The sequence below is a fragment of the Miscanthus floridulus genome, chromosome 4 (assembly GCF_019320115.1).
Source record: "Miscanthus floridulus cultivar M001 chromosome 4, ASM1932011v1, whole genome shotgun sequence".
In the NCBI taxonomy this organism is placed as follows: Eukaryota; Viridiplantae; Streptophyta; class Magnoliopsida; order Poales; family Poaceae; genus Miscanthus; species Miscanthus floridulus.
In genome coordinates this window covers 34,598,931-34,619,889 of record NC_089583.1, presented here as the reverse complement: position 1 = coordinate 34,619,889, position 20,959 = coordinate 34,598,931, and the positions used below count along the sequence as shown (strand labels likewise).

The following is a 20,959-nucleotide window of genomic DNA, read 5'->3' as shown; positions in this document are numbered from 1 at the left end:
ATCTTAATGTTTCTTATGGATGTTCTTGCTTCTTTGTTTGAGTGTCTGGCTAGAATTAAAATATTAATTGAATTGTTAATAAATCGCCTAACCACTTGAAAATAACTTGTACCTAATGTCTATAGCAAAGATGTTGTGTCACCACTTAGAATGTCTGAACCGTCACACTCCGTCCCCCATGCCCGCTAGCCATGGTCGAGGTTGTGGACATAGACGCAGAGGAGGACACACCTCCGCCCGCGCTACCCTCAACCTTGAGGAGGAGGTACCACCTACTGGAGAGCAGCACGAGGAGGAGCCCATCCTAGAGGAACCAGGTGTAGCCTAGCCTGGGGGTGAGAATGTTGCACCTAGGGGCGACGATGCTCCACCACCATCAGCACTTCTGGCTGAGGTGATGGACCACTAGACATGTCTCATGGAGACACTGGCTGAGGGGCTGTTGCGCCACAATGGGGGACCACCCAATGATTTCTAGAGGAAGTTGGAGGGTTTCCTCTAGCGAAGCCCCCCTACCTTTGATAGCTTGAACGATGACCCCATCGCCGCTGAGTACTGGCTGCATGAGGTGGAGAAGAAGCTAGACCTAACCACTTGCTCTGATGAGGAGTGTGTTGGAGTCGTAGTCCACCAGCTCATCGGTGTTGCATGTGTGTGGTGGGATAGCTACTGTAACACCCATGTAGACCACTGTGCACATCTCATGGGAGGAGTTTGCTGAAAGCCTTCCATGAGCACCACGTGCCCGAGGGCATGATGGATGCCAAAGTGGAAGAGTTCCGCAACATTTCCTTGGGATCCTAGAAGATCTAGGAGTATGCACCAATCGCTTCACTCGCATGATGAGGTATGCTCCAGGTGAGACAGACTCCGAGAAAAAGAAGATGTACTTCTTCAAGAAGGGTCTGAACACATGCTGCAAGGGGGCCCTCTCGGGTCATACCTGTTACACCCTCCAGGAGATGATCAATAAGGTCCTAGTGATGGAGAGGGAATGTCTGGAGGCTAACGCCCTCTACAAGGATAAGAAGCGCCGGTCCAAGAGCACCTCTCATGCCCCAGCATCTTAGAGGCCGCGTGCTTACGTGCCTTTGTAGCCTTGCTCGCATGCCGTCTAGGGACCCACACCTGCTTCAAGCCATGGACGTGGTAAACACACCACCAACTACCACCGCCCTGCTCAGAGCCACCCTGCTCAGAGCCCTAGCACATGGAAGACTGCAACACCCACCACAATAGGCAGCGTGCCCTTCACTTGCTTCAGTTGTGGTTAGCCAGGCCACAAGGTCGCTGACTGCCTCATGAAGAACATTGCACCATCTGCTCTGACCCCAGCGAGATAGGTAGCTACTCACGGTGCATCACACAAGCCTGCCATGGGACCAACCCATGGTCTCTCACCCACCTAACCACGGAGGATGCCTAGAATGCCCCCAACGTGGTGTACGGTATGTTTTTAGTGCTTGGATACAAGGCTTTAGTGCTATTTGATTCCAGTGCTACATGTTCATATGTGTCCACCAAGTTTGCATGAGAGCATAACCTTCCCATAACTCCATGAAGAGTGCCCATAGACACTAGTTCACCCTTAGGCAACATGAGATGCACCAAGAGATGTTAGGGAGTGAACATCACCATTGAGGGTCATCCCTTTCTAGCCAATCTTACCTTGCTTCCATCTGATGGACTAGATGTCATATTGGGAATGGATTGACTGACTCAACACAAAGGAGTAATATCTTGCTCACCATGGTATGTGGAGGTAACACACCCAAGTGGTCATGTAATCCGATGTGAGCCCAACCATGATAGGACAATTTTCATGTTGTACGCCTTAGAAGTCAAGTTAGTTGAGGAGGCCCATAGTATGTGAGTATCCTGATGTATTCCCCAAAGAGCTTCCTAGTATGCCACCTGATCAGGATGTGGAGTTTGTGATCGACCTTCTACTAGGTACAAGACCTATTGCTAAGAGGCCCTACCGCATGTTGGTTGATGAGCTAGAGGAACTCAATAAATAGCTCCGGGAGTTGTCTGATAAGGGGTACATTGGCCCAGTGCTTCACCCTGCGGTTCCCCTATCTTGTTGGTGAAGAATAAGGATGGTTCCATGAGGATGTGCATTGACTACCATAAATTGAATGTCGTGACTATCAAGAACAAGTACCCACTGCTGAGGATAGATGATCTGCTAGACTGGCTGAGGAATGCCAAGTTCTTTTCTAAAATTGATCTATGATCTAGATACCATCAGATGAAGATTAGGACTGAGGACATTCCCAAGACTTCCTTTGTCACTAGGTATGGGCAGTATGAGTTCACTGTTGTGTCTTTTGGACTCACCAATGCCCCTACCTACTTCATGAACATGATGAACAAGGTGTTCATGGAGGAGCTGGATAAGTTTGTGGTGGTATTCATCGATGACATTCTTGTCTATTAGGCCACTATAGAAGAACATGAGCAGCATCTGAGAGTAGTGCTAGAGAAGCTGAGATAGAATCAACTATATGCCAAGTTCAGCAAGTGCGTATTTTGGCTTGAAGAAGTTGCCTTATTAGGTCACATTCTCACTACTGAGGGAGTACATGTTGATCCTTCCAAGATTCAAGTGGTAAAGGAATGGGAACAACCTCGCAATGCGATGGTTATTCAGAGTTTCCTTGGGTTGGCAGGATATTACCGCCGCTTCATTGAGAACTTCTCCAAGATAGCCAAGCCAATGACCAACCTTCTAAGAAGACCAATGAGTTTGAGTGGATGCCTAGTGTGAGCAAAGCATTGAGACCTTGAAATAGAAGCTTACCACCACTCCTATGCTAGCATTGCCTGACATTGAGCAAGACTTTGTGGTCTATTGTGATGTGTTCGGACAGGGACTCAACTGTGTTCTGATGCAAAATGGGAGAGTTATAGCTTATGCTTCTCGCTAGCTGAAGGGACCGAGCAATGCTACCCTACCCATGATCTCGAGCATGCAGCTATTGTGCATGCCCTAAAGATCTGGAGACACTATCTGATCGGGAACAAATGTGACATTTTCACCAATCACAAGAGTCTAAAGTACTTTTTCACTTAGGAGGATCTGAACATGAGACAGTGCTGATGGCTAGAGCTAATTAAAGACTACAACCCAGAGATACACTATCACCCAGGGAAAGCTAATGTAGTCACAGATGCCCTAAGCCAGTAAGGGCTATTGCCACAGTTTGATGATAGAAGCCATACCACCAGAGCTAAGTCAAGAGATGGAGGACCATTCAACTAGAAATCCTACCGAAGGTAATGTTGAATGAGCTTTGAGTGCAGTACAATCTTGAAGATCGAATCCGCAAAGTCCCAGCAAGAATGCCCTGAAATCTAGGAAATCCGAGAGCTCATGGAGCTACGTAAGTGTCCTGAGTTTAGAGAAGATGAATAGGGAGTGTACTGGTACAAGGATAGAATCTATGTACCCTCTGATGCAGCCTTGTGGGAGGAGATCCTAGCCAAGGGTCATGACTCTAAGTACTGTATCCACCCAGGAAGTACCAAGATGTATGCCGACTTGAAGAAGCTTCTCTGGTGGAAGAATATGAAAGCTGATATTGCAAGGCATGTCGCACGTTGCGACATCTATAATAGGATCAAGGTCAAACACCAAAGACCGGTAGGACTATTGAAACCCTTAGATGTTCCGATATGGAAGTGGGAAAGCATATCCATGGACTTTATAGTGGGTTTACCTCGAACCCTAAAAGGCCATGACTCGATCTAGGTAATTGTTGATAGATTGACCAAGGTAGCTCACTTCATAGCTATGAGGAATGGCTATAGAACTAAGAACCTCATAGATCTCTATGTGGATAACATTCTCAAGCTTCACAAAGCCCTTGTGAGCATAGTGTTTGATCGAGGGACGCAATATGTGTCCAAGTTCTGGAAGAGTCTCCACAAGGCAATCAAGACTCAACTAGATTATAGCACCGCTTACCACCCTCAGACAGATGGCCAGACAGAGAGAGTAAACTAGATCTTGGAGGATATGCTCTGAGCTTGTGTTCTAAAATATGGGTCTAATTGGGAGAAGAGTTTGCCACACATAGAGTTTTCTTAGAACAACAGCTACCAGGCAAGTCTCAAGATGTCACCATTTGAGGCCTTGTATGGGAGGAAGTGTAGGACCCCTTGGATGTGGTCAGAAGTCAAGGAGAGATCATTCTTTGGCCCAACAAAGATAAAGGATGCCAAGGAAGGAGTCGCCCAAGTGTGAGAGAATCTAAGAATTGCTCAAAGCCAATAGAAGAGTTACGTAGATAAAAGATGAAGAGACCATGAGTTTGAAGTTGGGGACTATGTTTATCTCAAAGTCTCCCCACTTTGAGGCACCATTAGGTTCCATATGAAAGGGAAGTTGGCATCAAGGTATGTAGGATCTTACCTGATTTATCAGAGAATTGGCAATCTAGCCTATAAGCTGGAACTGCCTAAGGAATTAACCGGAGTGCACCCATTGTTCCAAGTATCCCAACTACGCAAGTGTTTCAAGCTACCTAGATGAGCAAGTACCTATAGAGGCACTTGATATACAAGACACTCTAGAGTACAAGGAGCACCCGATACAGATACTTGACAAAGCCATGAACAAAAGTAGAAGCACTGACCATACCTATGTGCAAGGTTCAGTGGAGCAACCACACTGAATGAGAAGCTACATGGGAAAAAGAGTCAGAACTTTGGATGCTATACCCCTACCTATTTGAAAGGTACGTCTCACCTTAAATCTCAGGACAAGATTCCTGTGAGGGGGGAGAACTGTAACAACCCAGGTTTTCCAATCACCCAAAAATCTGAACTTAAACATTTTCTAACAAAACCCATGCATGGTGAGTGTGCATACTAGGAAACCACCCATGTAGTTGCACAAGTAGAACCCAAGTTAGCATGGTTGAGCATTGTTGCATTTTAATTCCACTTGTGAGTTGCTTCTTCATGATTTTATCTGATGTAATAAAATCAATTCAACCTTTACAAATAAATTGTTGTGTGTGAGTTGCTAACCTTTGGCTTGGACCCTAGGACCCTAGATGACCTCTAGTGGACCCCACTAGGGTGTATACATGTTGGCAACACATGTATACATGCATGGAAGCCCTAGATGTAGTGTAGAAATAGAAAAGGAATTGGAAAATAGAAAAGGGAAAGCAGCCCAACAGCAGCAGCAACCCACGCTAAGGCCTAGGTAACGCCACCGGCCCACTCCCACACCACACCATGCTAGCCCTGCTTCACCTGCGCCGTAGCCCAGCACCTTGCCCGTGCTGCCACGTGCGCACCCGCCACCATGTCGCAGCCCGCGCCTGCGTCGCCCTTCCCCTGCCACCGACCACCAGGCCCACCTTGTCATCCCCTTCGCTCTCCACCTCCTCTACTTTTCCCACTGCTGAGCAGAGCACCTCATCGGTGTGGGCATCTGAGGCTGCGCCCACGCTTCACAGCCACTCGCGCTCGAGCCATTGGGCGTCAACGCACGGATGGATGCCACATCCATGATCCACAGCATATGCACCCTCTCCTAGCCGCGCTGTGTTGTGGCCCTGCCCCATGATGTCGCCCTGTCCACCTTTTTGACTAGACACCAGTTTGAAATTGGGAGCATCCAACGACCCACGATCCCATGCCGAGCACCAAACCCTAGCCTAGAGGTCGTATCTACCCTCCATGTACCCCTTCCCCTCCATCCATTATCCACAACCCGCCATGGCCAAGCTCAGGCTATAAAAGCCCTGAGCCAGTGCCCTAACCCTTCCCTATCCACCCCGACGTCGCTGGTGGCTTCACCAACCACACGCCGAGACCGAGAGAGAGCAAGGAGAAGGGAGGAAGGAAGGAGAGGGAGGAAGCCAAGTTGCCACCATAGGGAAGTCATTGCTGGAGCCAGAGATGATGCCTCGATCATCTACACCAGCATAGCAGCTCTACACGGCACTGCACCACCTCATCACTGCACCACCTCATCACCGTGCCGCTAGCCTAGCACCACCGCCACGACCGGTGAGCCCCGACGCCGCCTATACTAGCCACCATGGATATGCCCCACCATGCAGCTGTGTTCTCCCCCTTTGGAGGGCCAAAGGCTAGCCTTTTCGCCATTGTGATGCTTTGCACGCACGCACACATGCACATGAGCCAAGGCCTAGCTTTGTTGTGCCACTAGCGCTCATGGCTAGGGCATGGCCAAGGCAGAGCCATTCCCCATCACCGAGCCAATAGAGGTAGGAAGCCCACCTTGGCAAGCCTCGCCTCACCGAGGAACACGTCACTCACCAGATGGGAGGAGAAGAGGAGCCCTAGGAACCGTTGGTCACCTTACAACTGCTAATGCGGCCGCTGTGCTCATGCCCCTGCCGTGCCATGGCCATCCCGACCGACTCTGGCCACCTCGCAAGATGAGACTAGGCCATCAAGTTTCACCTTGACCCTGCACACCTTGTCGTGTAAATGGATGAGCGCAAAGCCCACACCTTGCCCTAGTTTGCCATGCCCATAAGTTCGTCGAAGCTCTGTCGTGCGCCTTGCCATGGTGCGGACTCCGCCGTGGCTTATGGTCCCCATCGACCAGTTTTGTGGCCTTCCTGTGATCCCAATCAAAGGAAAAGGGCCACTTTTGGCCCCTATTGCAGCCGTAGCTGCCCCACCGCTGTCCACCACTGTCATCATGCTGCTGCCACCGCCGCCCACCTCAGTCAAGCCCCCACCATCATGTTTGGAGTCATTGACGCGTTCGTCAGAGTGCGGGGAAGCCAGTGAAGCTCGCTGGTGCCATCCCAACACACCATAGGGCCCCACCGTCAAAACCGTGCTGCCGCCACCCGCCGTCGAGCATACGTTGGGTGCCTGAGCCTCCAAGTCACCATCTTTGGCCCACCATGGTGTTCCCCGTAACCTCACTGATGCTATAGACCCCCTTAGCTACCCCTCTAAACTGCCACAGCGTGAGAACGCCCAAGCTCACCATTGGCAAGAGCACCGTCGCGATGGAGAGAGGGAGCCGCCGTGCCCCCGCCTGAACCCACGTGCACCCAGTGCACCATGAGCCGAAGAGAGGAGAGGGGGAAGTGGACGCGGTCCACCACGGACCGTGCCAGTGATCCATGGACTTGCATAGCGCTGTCCACCGTGGACCAAGTCCCATGGATCCGAGCCCAGTAGCGGCCTGCTTACGCCACATGGTTGCCTATGCATTTTACACAGTGCCTGGCCCGACCTAGGCCCAGACCGACCCAAACCGGCCCATAGGGCCTAGTCAAGCTCAGTCAACTGTTGACCGCTGACCGGTCAACACTGACCATTCACTAGTTGACCGGTCAACGCTGACCATTGACCTAGCCCACTGTCAGTCACTGTTGACTATGGGTCCCACCTATCAGTGACCGTATTCCCTGCGTCCAATCACGTACTGGCACTTGTCCTTCCCTGTTCAAAATTCCCTTTTTCTTTTTCATAAAATAATTTAAACTTGGAAAATTCATAGAAAATTCATACAACCTTAGAAAAATATAAAACCAGTGCCCAAATTTTTCTAAAAATGAGCTCTACTTCATCAGTTTGTGTTTGAGTGCATTTGGATCTTTTGAATTTCTGTTGCCTCTTTGTGATTATTTATAGGAGCCGCTTATCGTGGCTATATGTCTCGTTTGATAGACTTGTAGGAGCCACGGACTGAGGAGCATGACCCCGACTACACTAAGGAGCTTGGAGATGACCTGCCAGGTGCCATGTCCCACCCAACCTCGTAGAATCCTATTAGACATGCTATCATATAGATGCTAGTGTTTTACTTTTATACATATGATTTGTGATAACTTGCATGGTACAATTTCTTGTGAGCCATTACCTTGTCGCAACCTATACCCCTGCACACCCACTGTTAGGTTAGACGCTCACTTATTTACTTGCTACTGCTTCTACTACGCATTATATCCGTGATGTGATGCTTGGTGGAGGATTGTTTGTGAGTGGTTAAGGCACTTGGTGCCGATAATGTGGCAACAACCGGGGAGATGGCTTGCATCTTGGGTGTGTGGTGAGGGTTGAGTCGATTGGGCAGGATCTTATGATGAGTCGTTGGACGAGTCTTGCTAGGGGGATGTGACCTGGGCATCCCCTATGAGTGGTACTTGTGGCGGGTGCATGTGAGATGAGGAGGTCATAGGGTGGAGTGTATTTGTGGGATGAAGCCTCGTGATGGAGGTGCCATCGAGACATGGGGTGTTGATTATCCCCTTTGAGAGGATATCCTATCCGATCCACCTAAGAATTGGTATGTCGAGAGAACCGGATCATAGGACTCTACATGCACGCCACTCATCCCTGAATGGGCGGGGGACGCATGTTGGCCAACTAGGACGATGACACTACTGCTAGGTTGGAAGTGGATAGTGTAGGGAGGTACGGGCATATGGCCCACACCCTCCTAAGACAGCGTAGTGACCTCTGGGGGCGGTACTACGTCTCACAGTCTTAGCGTTTCGGTGGACTCTAGAGTGGCCTAGGGCTGAGTGGTAGGGTGGCATCGCACTAGTTGGAAGGTAGCCCGGTATCAGCCTAGGCGGGGCACCGCCGATGATGGTGATCTTGTGGTTCTAGGTGTACACGCTCTGCAGAGTTGGTCGATCTATACGTATAGGCTTATCCTTGGATATGGATATTCCTATGACCTACGCTTCCCTTGATTAGTGAGTGGAGTCCTTTCTTCTCTCCCCCTGGGTTCTTGTGTTGGTTTCCGGCCTTGGCCGATGAGGCAAGGTACGAGCGGGAGTCGTCCTTGTCGCCTATAGAGTGTGAGAGTGGTGAGATGTGTGTGATGGGATGGGAGAATGTGTGGATGAGATGAGTTAAAACTTGATGGATGGTTATTAAAACTTGGCATACTCGCATAAGAAACTACAATCACAAATAGGTCTTTTGCTCTACCCTTCCATTCCACTACCATAAAGCAAACACAAAGCATAGGGTGAGAGCCAGTGGCTAGTACAAATCGTCCTAATAATTGTTTGATAGGTTCTGAGCCCGAGTACGACTACCAGAGAGACGGTTGGGAGGATTAGTGGTCTCGTTCCTGCGCTCAAGTTTGGTTGAGAAGATGGAGTTGACGTCCGCTGCCTTTATACTTGATGCTGTTCCGGATGCTGCATGCTCTGAGTGACTCCGCCGAGTGGCAATATAATAATGAGTAAACATTGCTATTTGTACTTTTTTAAGACAGGTATTCGATGTATGACTGTGATACCGACTGTTATTTGATAATGTAATGGAATGATCAGCTGGGACTATCTTGTTATATTTCGAATCTGTAGATTTCCCTTCGAGACAATCGGGATCATTTCAAAAGGTTTGAGGACATTTCGTCTGGGTTGGTAACACCAATCGAGACTAAAGAGTGATTTTTATTCCCAGTTGGTACCAACCGGGATAAAAAGGCCTTCGATGTCTGTAAAATTTAGACCCGAAACTAATGCTCACATTCTAAACCCCAACGCAACCGAGACTAAAGCTCACCGGCATTGCATTCGCCGCTGATCAAAACTGCAGCGAGCCAGCAACCAATAATGTTTCTATATTATCCACACGCACATGGATGGAATACCATCATTTCGCCAATGTGCTAGCACCACACGCTGTGGCTAAGGTTTCCTAGGGAAGGTGAGATGAGGTGGCCGCTGGGGCTTTTAGATAGACGAACCTTGTATCGCCACTAGCCTCGCCTCCTCGTATATATGAAGGGTCTGACAATGTGCTTTTACCTAAGAAGAGGTCTATTAGAAATCCCATGGATCAATATATTATTTCAGTCGACGTATAGACCCAATCCATAACTTATATGATTGTCGTTCGTACACGTTATTAACACTAATAAAGATTAGTATCAGTACGTGTAGCCTTAAACGAAAATAGCACAATTGTATTAAAAATAAAAATCTTGACACGTGTCGTGGAGTAGCTTCCAATCCTCCGGTCTCCCTCACTATAAATTCATGCCGAAGCTGCTCATCTTCATAACTTGTTGCTTACAGAGAAAGAAAATTAATCAATCAAACTAGGTATTATTGAAGAAAATGGCTTTCTTCCTCTTGTGCATGTCGACGCTCCTGTTCATCTCCATCTCTTCCTACGTCTTCCAGCTGCTGGCCGACCGCCGCCACCGGCTTCCTCCTGGCCCCAGACCACTCCCGCTCATTGGCAACCTCCTCGACGTCGCGAGCGAGCTGCCGCACCGCTCCCTCGCGCGTCTCGCCGGACGCCACGGGCCCCTCATCACGGTCCGGCTCGGCACGCTACTCACCATCGTCGCCTCCTCTCCATCCACCGCCCGTGAGATCCTTCAGACGCACAACGGCAGCCTCACCGGGCGCAGCCCGCCGGACGCGTGGCTAGCCCTTGGCCACGCCGCCAACTCCGTCTTCGTCCTCCCGCCGGACCGCAGGTGGCGCGCGCTGCGCAGGATCGGCACGGAGCACCTGCTCTCGGCGAGGCAGCTGGACGGCGCTCGGGTCCGGCCACTGCTGCGGGACGGAGTCCTCGACCTCGTCCGCCGCGTGTCTGCGCTAGCCGCGGCGGCGGCGCCGGTGGAGGTCGTGCACGCCGCATTCGCGGCAATGATGGACCTGCAGTGGCGCGCCATGTTCTCGACGGGGCTAGACGACGCGGCGGCGTGGGCGCTGCACGATGCCGCGCGGGAGGCCGTGGCGCTGTCCCTGAAGCCCAACGTGTCGGACTTCTTCCCGGCGCTTGCCGCGGCCGATCTCCAGGGCGTGCGCCGCGGCTTCACGAGACGGGTGGCGATGGTTTACAGGCTGGTCGACGAGCAGATCGAGTGCCGGATGCGGGACCGGCGGGAAGCTGCTGCTTGCGGCGGTGTCAGCTCGTGCGAGAAGGACCTTTTAGAGGTGATGCTCGACATGTCGGAGCAAGGGAAGGACGACGGCGTGATGATGAGCGTCAACAGAGATGTGATCAGAACATTTCTTACGGTAAGCACGATTGCACGAAACGCTAACGCTATATATACTTGCAGCCGACAGTTTCATAAGAAACAACACGCCCCGTGTACTTTACACACAAATTTTGTTCGAAAGTACATTACACACAAATTATGGCTCAGTTGGGTAAGGATCCTAGATTCTCGTAGAAACATTTCAGATCCAGATTCTTTCATGAAACGTTTCGAATGATGAATCAGGAAATACTTCATGAAATTGTTTGGCTAGTAGGCTAGATTTTGATTCATAAAAAAAAATCATAAAGAATTCATATATACATGAAAATAAGCATAAAAAATCCTGAACTTTTTTGTGGGCAAAAGACAACTTATTAAATAAATCCATTTTACCCAGTTGCACTTAAAATAGATTAACTAAAAATATACGATTGCTAGTGTACAGGAGAAGCAAGAAATAGAATTGGGCGAAACCACTCCAAGACCGTTTCCCATGCGTAGGCATGACAGAAATGTTTCTCCTTTCTCTTGTTTGGAAGTGATTATAGCATTTATGGATAGCACCCGAAACGTTTCGACCTTCCAAATAGCCCCTAAGATGCAATCCCTATAGTTCAGAATTCAGATGCCTTTTTTTTTTTTGAACACGAGAGGTTTCTTGTGATATCTTGTGAGCTGTTCATGCTTTACTAGGACACCCCGTGCGAACCATCCATTTCGGAAGATCTAGATGGATATAATCACATACTCCCCAAAGAGATAATATAATCTTTTTATTTTAAAATATAATAGAGTATTTTTATTTTAATATAATAGAGTATTATTATTATCCCTAAAGAGATAATAGAATATTTTTTATTTTAAAATAAAATAGGAAAAATATCTTGTAATTAGATGTAAAAACCATGCACCATCATATATAGACGATGTGTGTTGAACACGCATCATTAGTGTAACATCTTTTATTAGAAAATGTGGCATACAGGATAGAACAACCCTAACTTCCAACGTACACCAATGTTTGTTGAAGCGTCTTTTTATTCTCTCGACCATGACGGATGTCGATGTGTGGCATGCTTCTTGATCCCAACTTAACTATTTGTTGTAACAGTTTTCTATATATAAGTTGGAGTAAATTACACCAGTGGCCCTGAACTATTATACCGTTGCATCTAGGTTTCTCATTCTTTTTTTGTGACAATTACACATGCATCTAGGCTTCTCATTCTTTTTTGGTGACAATTACACATGCATCTAAGTTTCTAAACTATATACAAAATTGCATATCTAGCTAGCTGCCTAAACTCTTTCAATTAAGTATCTTAATCCCAGTCCAAAGCAGCCGTTGATTGTTTCGGTGGCTTATAAGCTGACTGATGCTGTTTTATTGTGAGAGAAAAATACTGTATCATAGCTGATAAGCATGGCTAATACGATCAAGCAAACAGGGTAATGTCCCATGAAATTAGCTGAAGTGGGGCTCCAGCATGGAACCAACGTATGAGTCTGTAGCCCATAATTACATGGTGGGTCACTAAACTATTACCTAATTCTTATTAGGGTACCCGCAATAGTAAGAGTCAGTTATTAGCTCTAAGCCAACTTCTCCAATAGTGTTAGCTTTTACCAATGACTCATATTATGATTAGGCACACATGATACTCTCATATGTTCCTAGCTCTTGATCAACTTTTCTCTCTCTTCTATTAAAATATAAAAAAATGATTAGAGCTAGCTTATGGGTCACCGACCTGTGGGTGCCCTTATCTATAGGCAATAGTTTAGGTTGTGGACCCATGTGTCGTCGGTTTCGCGCTGAAGAGCCGCATCAACTAAGACTTGATATTCAATTTGGAGGCCTAAATCTGTAATTTCAAACTTTGAGTCCCTGATGACAATGATGTAATAGTTTTTTTTTAATTACACAGTCCAACGTAGACGTCCACAACACGCACCTACACTCACCCCTATGAACATACGTACGCAAACCCTATCCCTATGAGTACCTTCAAAGAACTAAGCCGGCAGATCTCGAGATTCACGAAGTCACCACTATCGCCTCGCTGTCTACGGGGATGTCGTCTATCACTGAAAGCATAGCGCCGTTAAAGCCTGAAATAAATCTAGAAAAATACGAACACCCGATTGGACAGGTTCCATCGTAAAGAACCCAGTCAACTGATCTATTAATTAATAAGGACTGCTAGTGCCATGCTCTTCTAAACTACGAGAAGCGCTCAGATATCAGACAATGATCAGCGCACAAGGGAAAAATGTGTCTGAGTACTGATCTTCGTATTAATTAGGTACCGGCAACTTTTTTATATATCAGATTTTTCAACGTATTAATTAGGTGCTGATCTTCGTCAGATCTCCTGTCCTGACTGCCAGGATTGTTTTCCCCCCTTTGTCTAATTATTTTAATCTTTAAATATTTTTTCTTTGAAATATCAAGGGCCAGGTATATTTTAGGCCTTAGCTCATAAAGAATAATAACGACCGTAGCGGGACCCACCTTTTATAGACATGTGGTGGCATGGTCCTATTGTGTTGCAGTGCTTTTCAGCGAAATCAATAATATTTTTCTCTTACAACATTTAAGAAATAAACATCAACACCAGCTAAATTTTAGCTAAACGAACGATGTTGTCGCGTCGGGGTCCGGCAACGAAAGGAGCCGGTGGTACGGTCGCACCTGCGGGTCACAGTGGCCGGACCCATATGATTGGTCAGTAAATAAATATATATAATTGGGGTGTGATTAGTCAGGGTGCCATGGGTAGCATTGCTGAACCTGTTGCGGGGACACTGGCGTTCTGGCAATGTCATCGTCTTGAAGGCAACTGGTACTGATACTAGCCGGTGGCGGTGCAAGCTGATAAAAAGTGGATGGAGATGGCCACGATTCGTTCAGAAGAAGGCAAAAAAAACATGGGACCTTCATTACAATAACTAGGATTGAGATTCGGTCCAATCGGAGGAATCATCGCCCATATATATATATATTTCTTTAAAAACACACATATGCATGCATGATCTTTAATTTATTTAAAAATACCATATTACAGGACATCTTTCTGGCGACTGTGGATACAATATCGAGCACGATCGAGTGGGCAATGGCGGAGCTCCTACAGCACCCAGACACCCTGCGAAAGCTACAGAAAGAGCTGAGGAGTGTTCTCGGGTCCAAGCCGTACGTGGAGCACTCGGACGTCGGCCGTCTCCCCTACCTCCGGGCAGCCATCAGGGAGACGCTCCGGCTGCACCCGGTGGTGCCGCTGGTGCCGAACGAGGCCGAGCAGGCGGTGGAGATCCAGGGCCACGCCGTGCCCAAGGGCTGCACCGTGCTAGTCAACCTCTGGGCGGTGCACCGTGACGCCGGGGCGTGGCCGGAGCCCGACAGGTTCGTGCCGGAGAGGTTCCTGCCGCGGCTCGAGGAGACCGGCTTTGTGGGGACCACTGAGTTCGAGTTCATCCCGTTCAGCGCTGGCCGGCGCGCCTGCCTCGGCCTGCCGCTCGCCACCAGGATGCTGCACGCCATGCTTGGCTCACTGCTGCTCCGGTTCGACTGGGCGCTCCAGCGGGAGGCGATGGAGAATGGCGTCGACATGTCCGAGAGTCTGGGATTGACGATGACCATGACTACCCCGCTCAAAGCTATTGCGAAGCCGTGGAGTGTGTGACCAGAGACGCTTGTATCGGAGTCGTCTTCTGCTGTTTGTGTGGGTCTCTTCAGTCTTGTCTCTCCTCTCTGAATGTCGTATACTCCATGTTTCTAGTAAGTTTATTAAGAATTTCTGCCGAAATTCGTCTAGGCTCAGCAAAATTCGGTTGTGCCGGAAAGGCCCGCAAAAAAAGGGTTATACCGAAATTTCGGGCCTATACAACATGTATTGTGCAACTTTGTTGCTTTTTTTTCTTCTCAAATACGCAAAAGATTTGTGCGTCTTTGTATTAAGATCGAGAAATAGTGAAAGTTACAACGACGTGCTACGGACATGACACACCAAGGGATTAGTGTTATACAATCAACTCTGTCCTCCCTAGAATAAGGAGATCATGAGTTATTGCTCACTAATTAAACTACCTAGCCATCATTGACAGTGAGGCGCGCTTGCAATATTTCAAATAATATTTAATCCATAAAATGAAATGTTGTGTATATCTAGGTTTAGGTTCATTTATCCGTGAAAATGGCAATACTAAATGTGAGGATGGAACTACACCCAAATGTACCTGATTAACCGTGTCACCATCTATATTGGTCAACATTATCAAAGTGGTAATCCTAGTAGTCATTAAATTATTTGTCTCAAGAAATGCACAAAACCAAATATCCACGTGATACTTGGGTTACCATTTCCATTTCATATCCCAAAATAAGGCTCCAATTGATATAGCTCTACTCCCTCTGTCCCACACAATACATGTCGTTTTAAGATGTGTCGCTCCTACCAAGGTGAAGGCTCGAAGACATAAAAGCCCCTACAAAAGAATGACATCTACGAACACATGTTGTCGCTAGAGCACGGAACCACATCTCAGAGAGGGAGAGCACCACTAGCAGCTGGCCACCACTTCATTTCTTCCTTTTTCTATTCACATGGACAGGGTATAGCGTCAAGTAATATGGGACGAATTTTGAACTTCATAGCGTCATGTATTATGGGACAAAGGGAGTACTTCACTAGTGGAGTAGGTTTTTCAGCTTTGGCTCCACGAGCAACTCCTCTCATAGCACTGAACTTTTTTTTTGAAACCTTTGGTAAAACAATTCCTTGAAATAGTAGATATATAGAAATGATGAAATGTCCATAATATCCTTGTCTTTCCCTAGTAGAGAACTGACTTTCGGTTCTAGGCTTTAGTCCCATCCATTTTTGGGCCTGGGACTAAAGAAAGAATTAGTCCCGGTTGATGGCTACAAACCAGGACTAAAGTCTCCTGCCCAACGGCTAGAGCCGCAGCTTTTGCAAGAGGGAACCTTTAGTCCCGGTTGGTGGCTCAAACCGGGACTAAAAGTCACCCTCCAGTCTGGGTTGGAGCTACCAACCGTGACTAAACCTTTAATCCCGGTTGGTGGCTCCAACCGGAACTAGAGTTCCACCTATAGTCCATGTTTGCACCACAAACCGGGACTACATGTCCCAGGCTATAGACTTTCTCCTTCTTCCTCCCCCAACCCGAGCCATTTCAAGCTCTCTGTTCTTGCTCGTGGAAGGAGTTCATGCTTGCAGGATTGGTGAAGTCTTTATTCCTCCATCAATTCTTCGGTTCTAAAGGTTACCAACTTCATCCTCTAATGTTTCATCACTAGCATGGCTCATTTCGTGCTCTAGAAATAGAGAAATTTATGGGTTTTTAGATTAGGAATGATGGTAGATTTTTTATTTATATACCATTTGAGCTCGAAATCACTTGATAGTTTGAATATGAAGATGAAGGAAGCTTATAGTAGTTCATCAAAACTAGTATGCACCTTGCATTGCCTCATTTCATGGTCTAGAAATAGAGAAATTTTTGGTTTATAGATTGGTAATAATGGTGGATATTTTTGATTAATGTGCCATTTGAGCTCAAAATCACTTGATAGTTTGCGTATGTAGATGAAGGAATCTTATAGTAGCTCATCAAAACTAGTATGCACCTTTCATTGCCTCATTTCATGGTTTAGAAATAGAGAAATATAAGGTTTTTTAGTATATAGATCATTTAATTTCATGGTTCACAAAATGAGAAAATTATAGTAGTTGATGAAAATGAGTATAGAGAGTCGTTGATGGCGATTGCTTCCGGGTCCTCGGCCTCGCATGGGGTCCCTAAGAGACTGAGGCCAAACCTCCCTCTCGTTGTGTGCAGCAAGTGTGGAAAGAAGACTATGAGAAGTACAGGGTGAAGAAGAAGGGTCCCAAGCAAGGGCGCATCTTCTACACGTGTCCGGATCATGAAGTGAGTTATTTTTTGTCATGTATTGTTATGATTTGTAGCCATTCTTTGTGATGATTTTGAATAAAGTTCTTGATTTGTTGATATAATTTCAGTGGGATAGCACTGGATCATGTGACGGTTGGTACTGGGAAGAAGAGTATGTTGAGCACGTCCAAAAATCTCTTGCAAATGCGATTGAGGTGACTGATGAGAGTGCACCTTTATATGATGAGGCAATGAACCAGTAGAAGAATGGTCTGTCTGTTTTAGATAGAATTGGTCGCGAAATCCTTATTTTGCTGAAGTGCATTGTAGGTTTAGTTTGTTTAGTGCTATTTGGGATTGTCTACATTGTATCAAGACTAATAAATTAATATTCGAGAGTACGTGAAACATCTATGTGGTATAGGATATTAATTAATCATGTTGATTGATGGATATTTTGGATCTTTTAATTAACTACTAATCATGCATCTTGTATAATATGGGTTATTGCAAGTTTTTGATGTGGTGTATGCCATGTAATGCAGATGAACTAGCAATGGATGTACAACACGGATCGTCGCTCCCCAGAGTTCATTAGGGGCGTGCATGAATTCATAAATGTGGTCGAGGCAAACACGTAGAATGGTTTCATGTGTTCTATGTAAGAATGAGAAGGATTATTCTTGCTCAAGGATCCTTCACGAACACCTGTTTACGTTGGGTTTCATGTCAAACTATATTTGTTGGACTAAGCATGGAGAAAGAGGTGTTATAATGGAAGAAGATGAAGAAGAAGAAGAAGGGGATGATGACAACATTATTATTCATGGGTTCGCTGAATACAGTGCCTTTGATGATATTGCAATGGGGGAAGCTGAAGAAGAGATAGCGGCTGAAGAAGAGATAGCAGCAAAAGATGAGCCCGCTGATGATCTTGGTCAGGCCATCCGTGATGCACAGAGAGAATGTGAAAGTGAAAAGCAGAAGATCAAGTTCGACCACATGCTAGAGGATCACAAGAAATTGTTATACCCGACTTGCGAAGAGGGGCAAAAAAAGTTGGGTACCACACTTGAATTGCTAGCAATGGAAGGCAAAGAATGGTGTATCCGACAAGGGATTTGGGGAGTTACTGACTATCACAAAGAAGATGCTTCCAAAGGCAAGTGAATTGTCCACCACTACATACGTAGCCAAACAGGTCGTCTACCCTCTAGGATTAGAAATCCAGAAGATACATGCATATCCTAATGACTACATCCTCTACCGCGGCAAGTACAAGAATTGGATGAATGCCCAGTATGCCATGCATCGTGGTATAAGATCAGGAGAGATGACCCTGGTGATGTTGAGGGCGAAGGTGAATGTTCTAGGAAGAGAATCCCTGCCAAGGTGATGTGGTATGCTCCTATAATACCATGCTTGAAACGTTTGTTCAGAAACAAAGAGCATGCAAAGTTGATGCGATGGCACAAAGAAGACCGTAAGGTAGATGATATGTTGAGACACTCCGTAGATGGGTCCTAGTGGAGAGCAATCGATAGACAATTCCCTAAGTTTGCAGATGACGCAAGAAACTTAAGGTTTGCTTTAAGTACGGATGTCATGAATCCTTTCGGGGAGCATAGTAGCAGTCATAGCACTTGGCCTATTACTCTATGTATCTACAACCTTCCTCCATGGATGTGCATGAAGCGAAAGTTCATTATGATGCCAGTGCTCATCCAAGGCCTGAAGCAACCTAGAAACGACATTGATGTGTACCTGAGGCCATTAGTTGAGGAACTTTTACTTTTGTGGAACAACACAGGCGTACATGTGTGGGATGAGTACAAACAGGAGCACTTTGACCTGCGAGCATTGTTGTTCATAACAATCAATGGTTGGCCTGCTCTTAGTAATCTTTCGGAACAGTCAAACAATAATATAATGCATGCACGCACTATTTTGATGACATGGAACGTATATTCTTGAAAAAAATGTCGAAAGGTCGTGTACTTGGGCCATCATCGATTTCTTCCATTGAATCACACCCTAAGAAAGAGAAGCATGCATTTTAAAGGTAAGGCAGAGCACCGAACAAAGCCTAACAACCGTAGTGGTAAGGATGTATTCAATATGGCCAAGGATGTACATGTAGTCTTTGGGAAGGGACCTGGCAGCCAATCTATTCTGAATGATGCTAACGAACATGCAGCCATGTGTTAGAAGTAGTCCATATTTTGGGAGCTACCCTACTAACAAGTCCTAGAGGTCCACATCACGATCGACGTGATGCACCTAACAAAGAATCTTTGTGTGAACCTGCTAGGCTTCATGGGTATGTATAGGAAGGCTAAGGACACACTCGAAGCAAGATAGGACCTACAGTGTTTGAAAGAATGATAGAACCTGCATCTAGAGAAGGCAGACCTGGTTGGCAAAGGGATCCATCCATTTTCAATCGATTGGCCCGAATGCTCCAAGAATTGGTTTTTCGCGTACGGGGAATCGCACATTCAAGGACATGATTACTCCATATGATAGATGGCGACCTCAAGTGGAGAACAATCTGTTCACGTTCTTAGATAAGCAACATGACAAGACAATGATACTCTTTGAAACGATCCATGATTTCCTCGAAGGGAAATTCACAGATTACATCATAATGTGATAGTCCAAGAAGACCAAGCTGTTACATTATCATTATTCAGTTGATACCACAGTTCATACATTAAAAAATTATAAGTTTACAAGGTATTACAACACTTGATATCACACCTAACTACAATGCATACTAGTGCAAATGCACATAGATCATGGTAGACATAGTGCGTCGACGGGAGAAGGTTCCTCCTTCATGGGCAATCATCAGAGTCGGCTTAGAAAGTCAGCAGGCGTAGACCTCATCTCCTCAACTAAACTTGAGCGTAGGAATGAGACCATCTAATCCTTTTATCCTCCATTGTCATCATTGTAGATGACATACAAACCTGTCAAATATCCTTCAGTATGATTTGCACTGGCCACTGGCTCCCACCCTATGCTTTGCATTTGCTTTGTGGTAAGTGGAATGCAAGAGTAGAGCAAAAGGCCTATTTATGGCTATAGTTTTCCTATGCAAGTTCATCAATATTTTATAATAGCTCATCAAGTTTTAACCCATCTCATCCACACACTGTTCACCCATCCCATCATACATATCTCACCACACTCTCACTCTCTAGGCGGCAAGGACAACTCCCTCTCAGTTCCTTGCCTCAACGGCCAAAGCTGGAAACCAACACCAAACCCACAGGGAAGAAGAAGAAAGGACTCCTCACTAATCAAGGGAAGCATAGGTCATCCGAGGACACAGCTATACTGTATAGATCGAAAAGCTCTACAGAGCTTGTATACCTAGAACCACAAGATCACCATCATCGGTGGTGCCCTGCCTAGGCTAATACCGGGCTACCTTCCAACCGGTGTGATGCCACCCTACCGGTCAGCCCTGGGCCACTGCAGAGTTCATCCAGCACGCTGAGACTATGAGTCATAGTACTTGGGCCCTAGAGGTCACTATGCTATCTTAGGAGGGTGTGGGTCCCATGCCCGTACCTCCCTACACTATCTGCTAACAACCTAGTAGTAGTGGCACCGTCCTAGCTGGTTAGCATCCATCCCCCACCCATTCAAGGATGAGTGGTGTGCACGTAGGGCCCTATGATCCGGTTCTCTCGACATACTAGTCCTTAGGGGACCATATAGGAAATTTTCTCAAAGGGGATAACCAACACCCTGTGCCTCGACAGCACCTCCATCCCGAAGAGTTGCCTCCTCAGAATATACTCCTCACATATGTACCCGCCATAGGTACCTCTCATAGGGAATGCCCAGGTCACATCCCCTTGGCAAGACTCGTCCAAAGACTTGTCGTAGAATCCTATTCGGTCGACTAAACCCTCACCACACACCCAAGACATAGGCCAAGTTATCACCAGTTTTAGCGGCACCATGTGCCTTAGCCGATCAAACAATCCTCCACCAAGCATCACATCACAGATATATTGCATAGTAGAAGTAAGTAGTAAGTGAGTGTCTAGC

The 20,959-nt window shown here is 46.7% G+C and overlaps 1 protein-coding gene across 1 annotated transcript; it reads left to right on the top strand.

Annotated features, from left to right (window-relative positions):
* The first annotated feature begins 10,058 nt into the window (after nt 1-10,058).
* Nucleotides 10,059-14,882, top strand: LOC136549591 (geraniol 8-hydroxylase-like). The gene is made up of 2 exons (XM_066540929.1): nt 10,059-11,012; nt 14,047-14,882. Exons 1-2 carry the CDS (start codon nt 10,098-10,100, stop codon nt 14,662-14,664), a joined length of 1,533 nt encoding a protein of 510 aa, XP_066397026.1. The 5' UTR covers nt 10,059-10,097; the 3' UTR covers nt 14,665-14,882.
* The last annotated feature ends 6,077 nt before the right edge of the window (nt 14,883-20,959 follow it).

What these genes read in the sequence shown, in the direction of transcription:
- LOC136549591 (XM_066540929.1), top strand. Translation starts at nt 10,098, where the DNA reads ATGGCTTTCTTCCTCTTGTGCATGTCGACGCTCCTGTTCATCTCCATC. An exon ending in TGATCAGAACATTTCTTACG is followed by an intron (nt 11,013 to 14,046) that starts GTAAGCACGATT and finishes ACCATATTACAG; the next exon opens with GACATCTTTCTGGCGACTGT.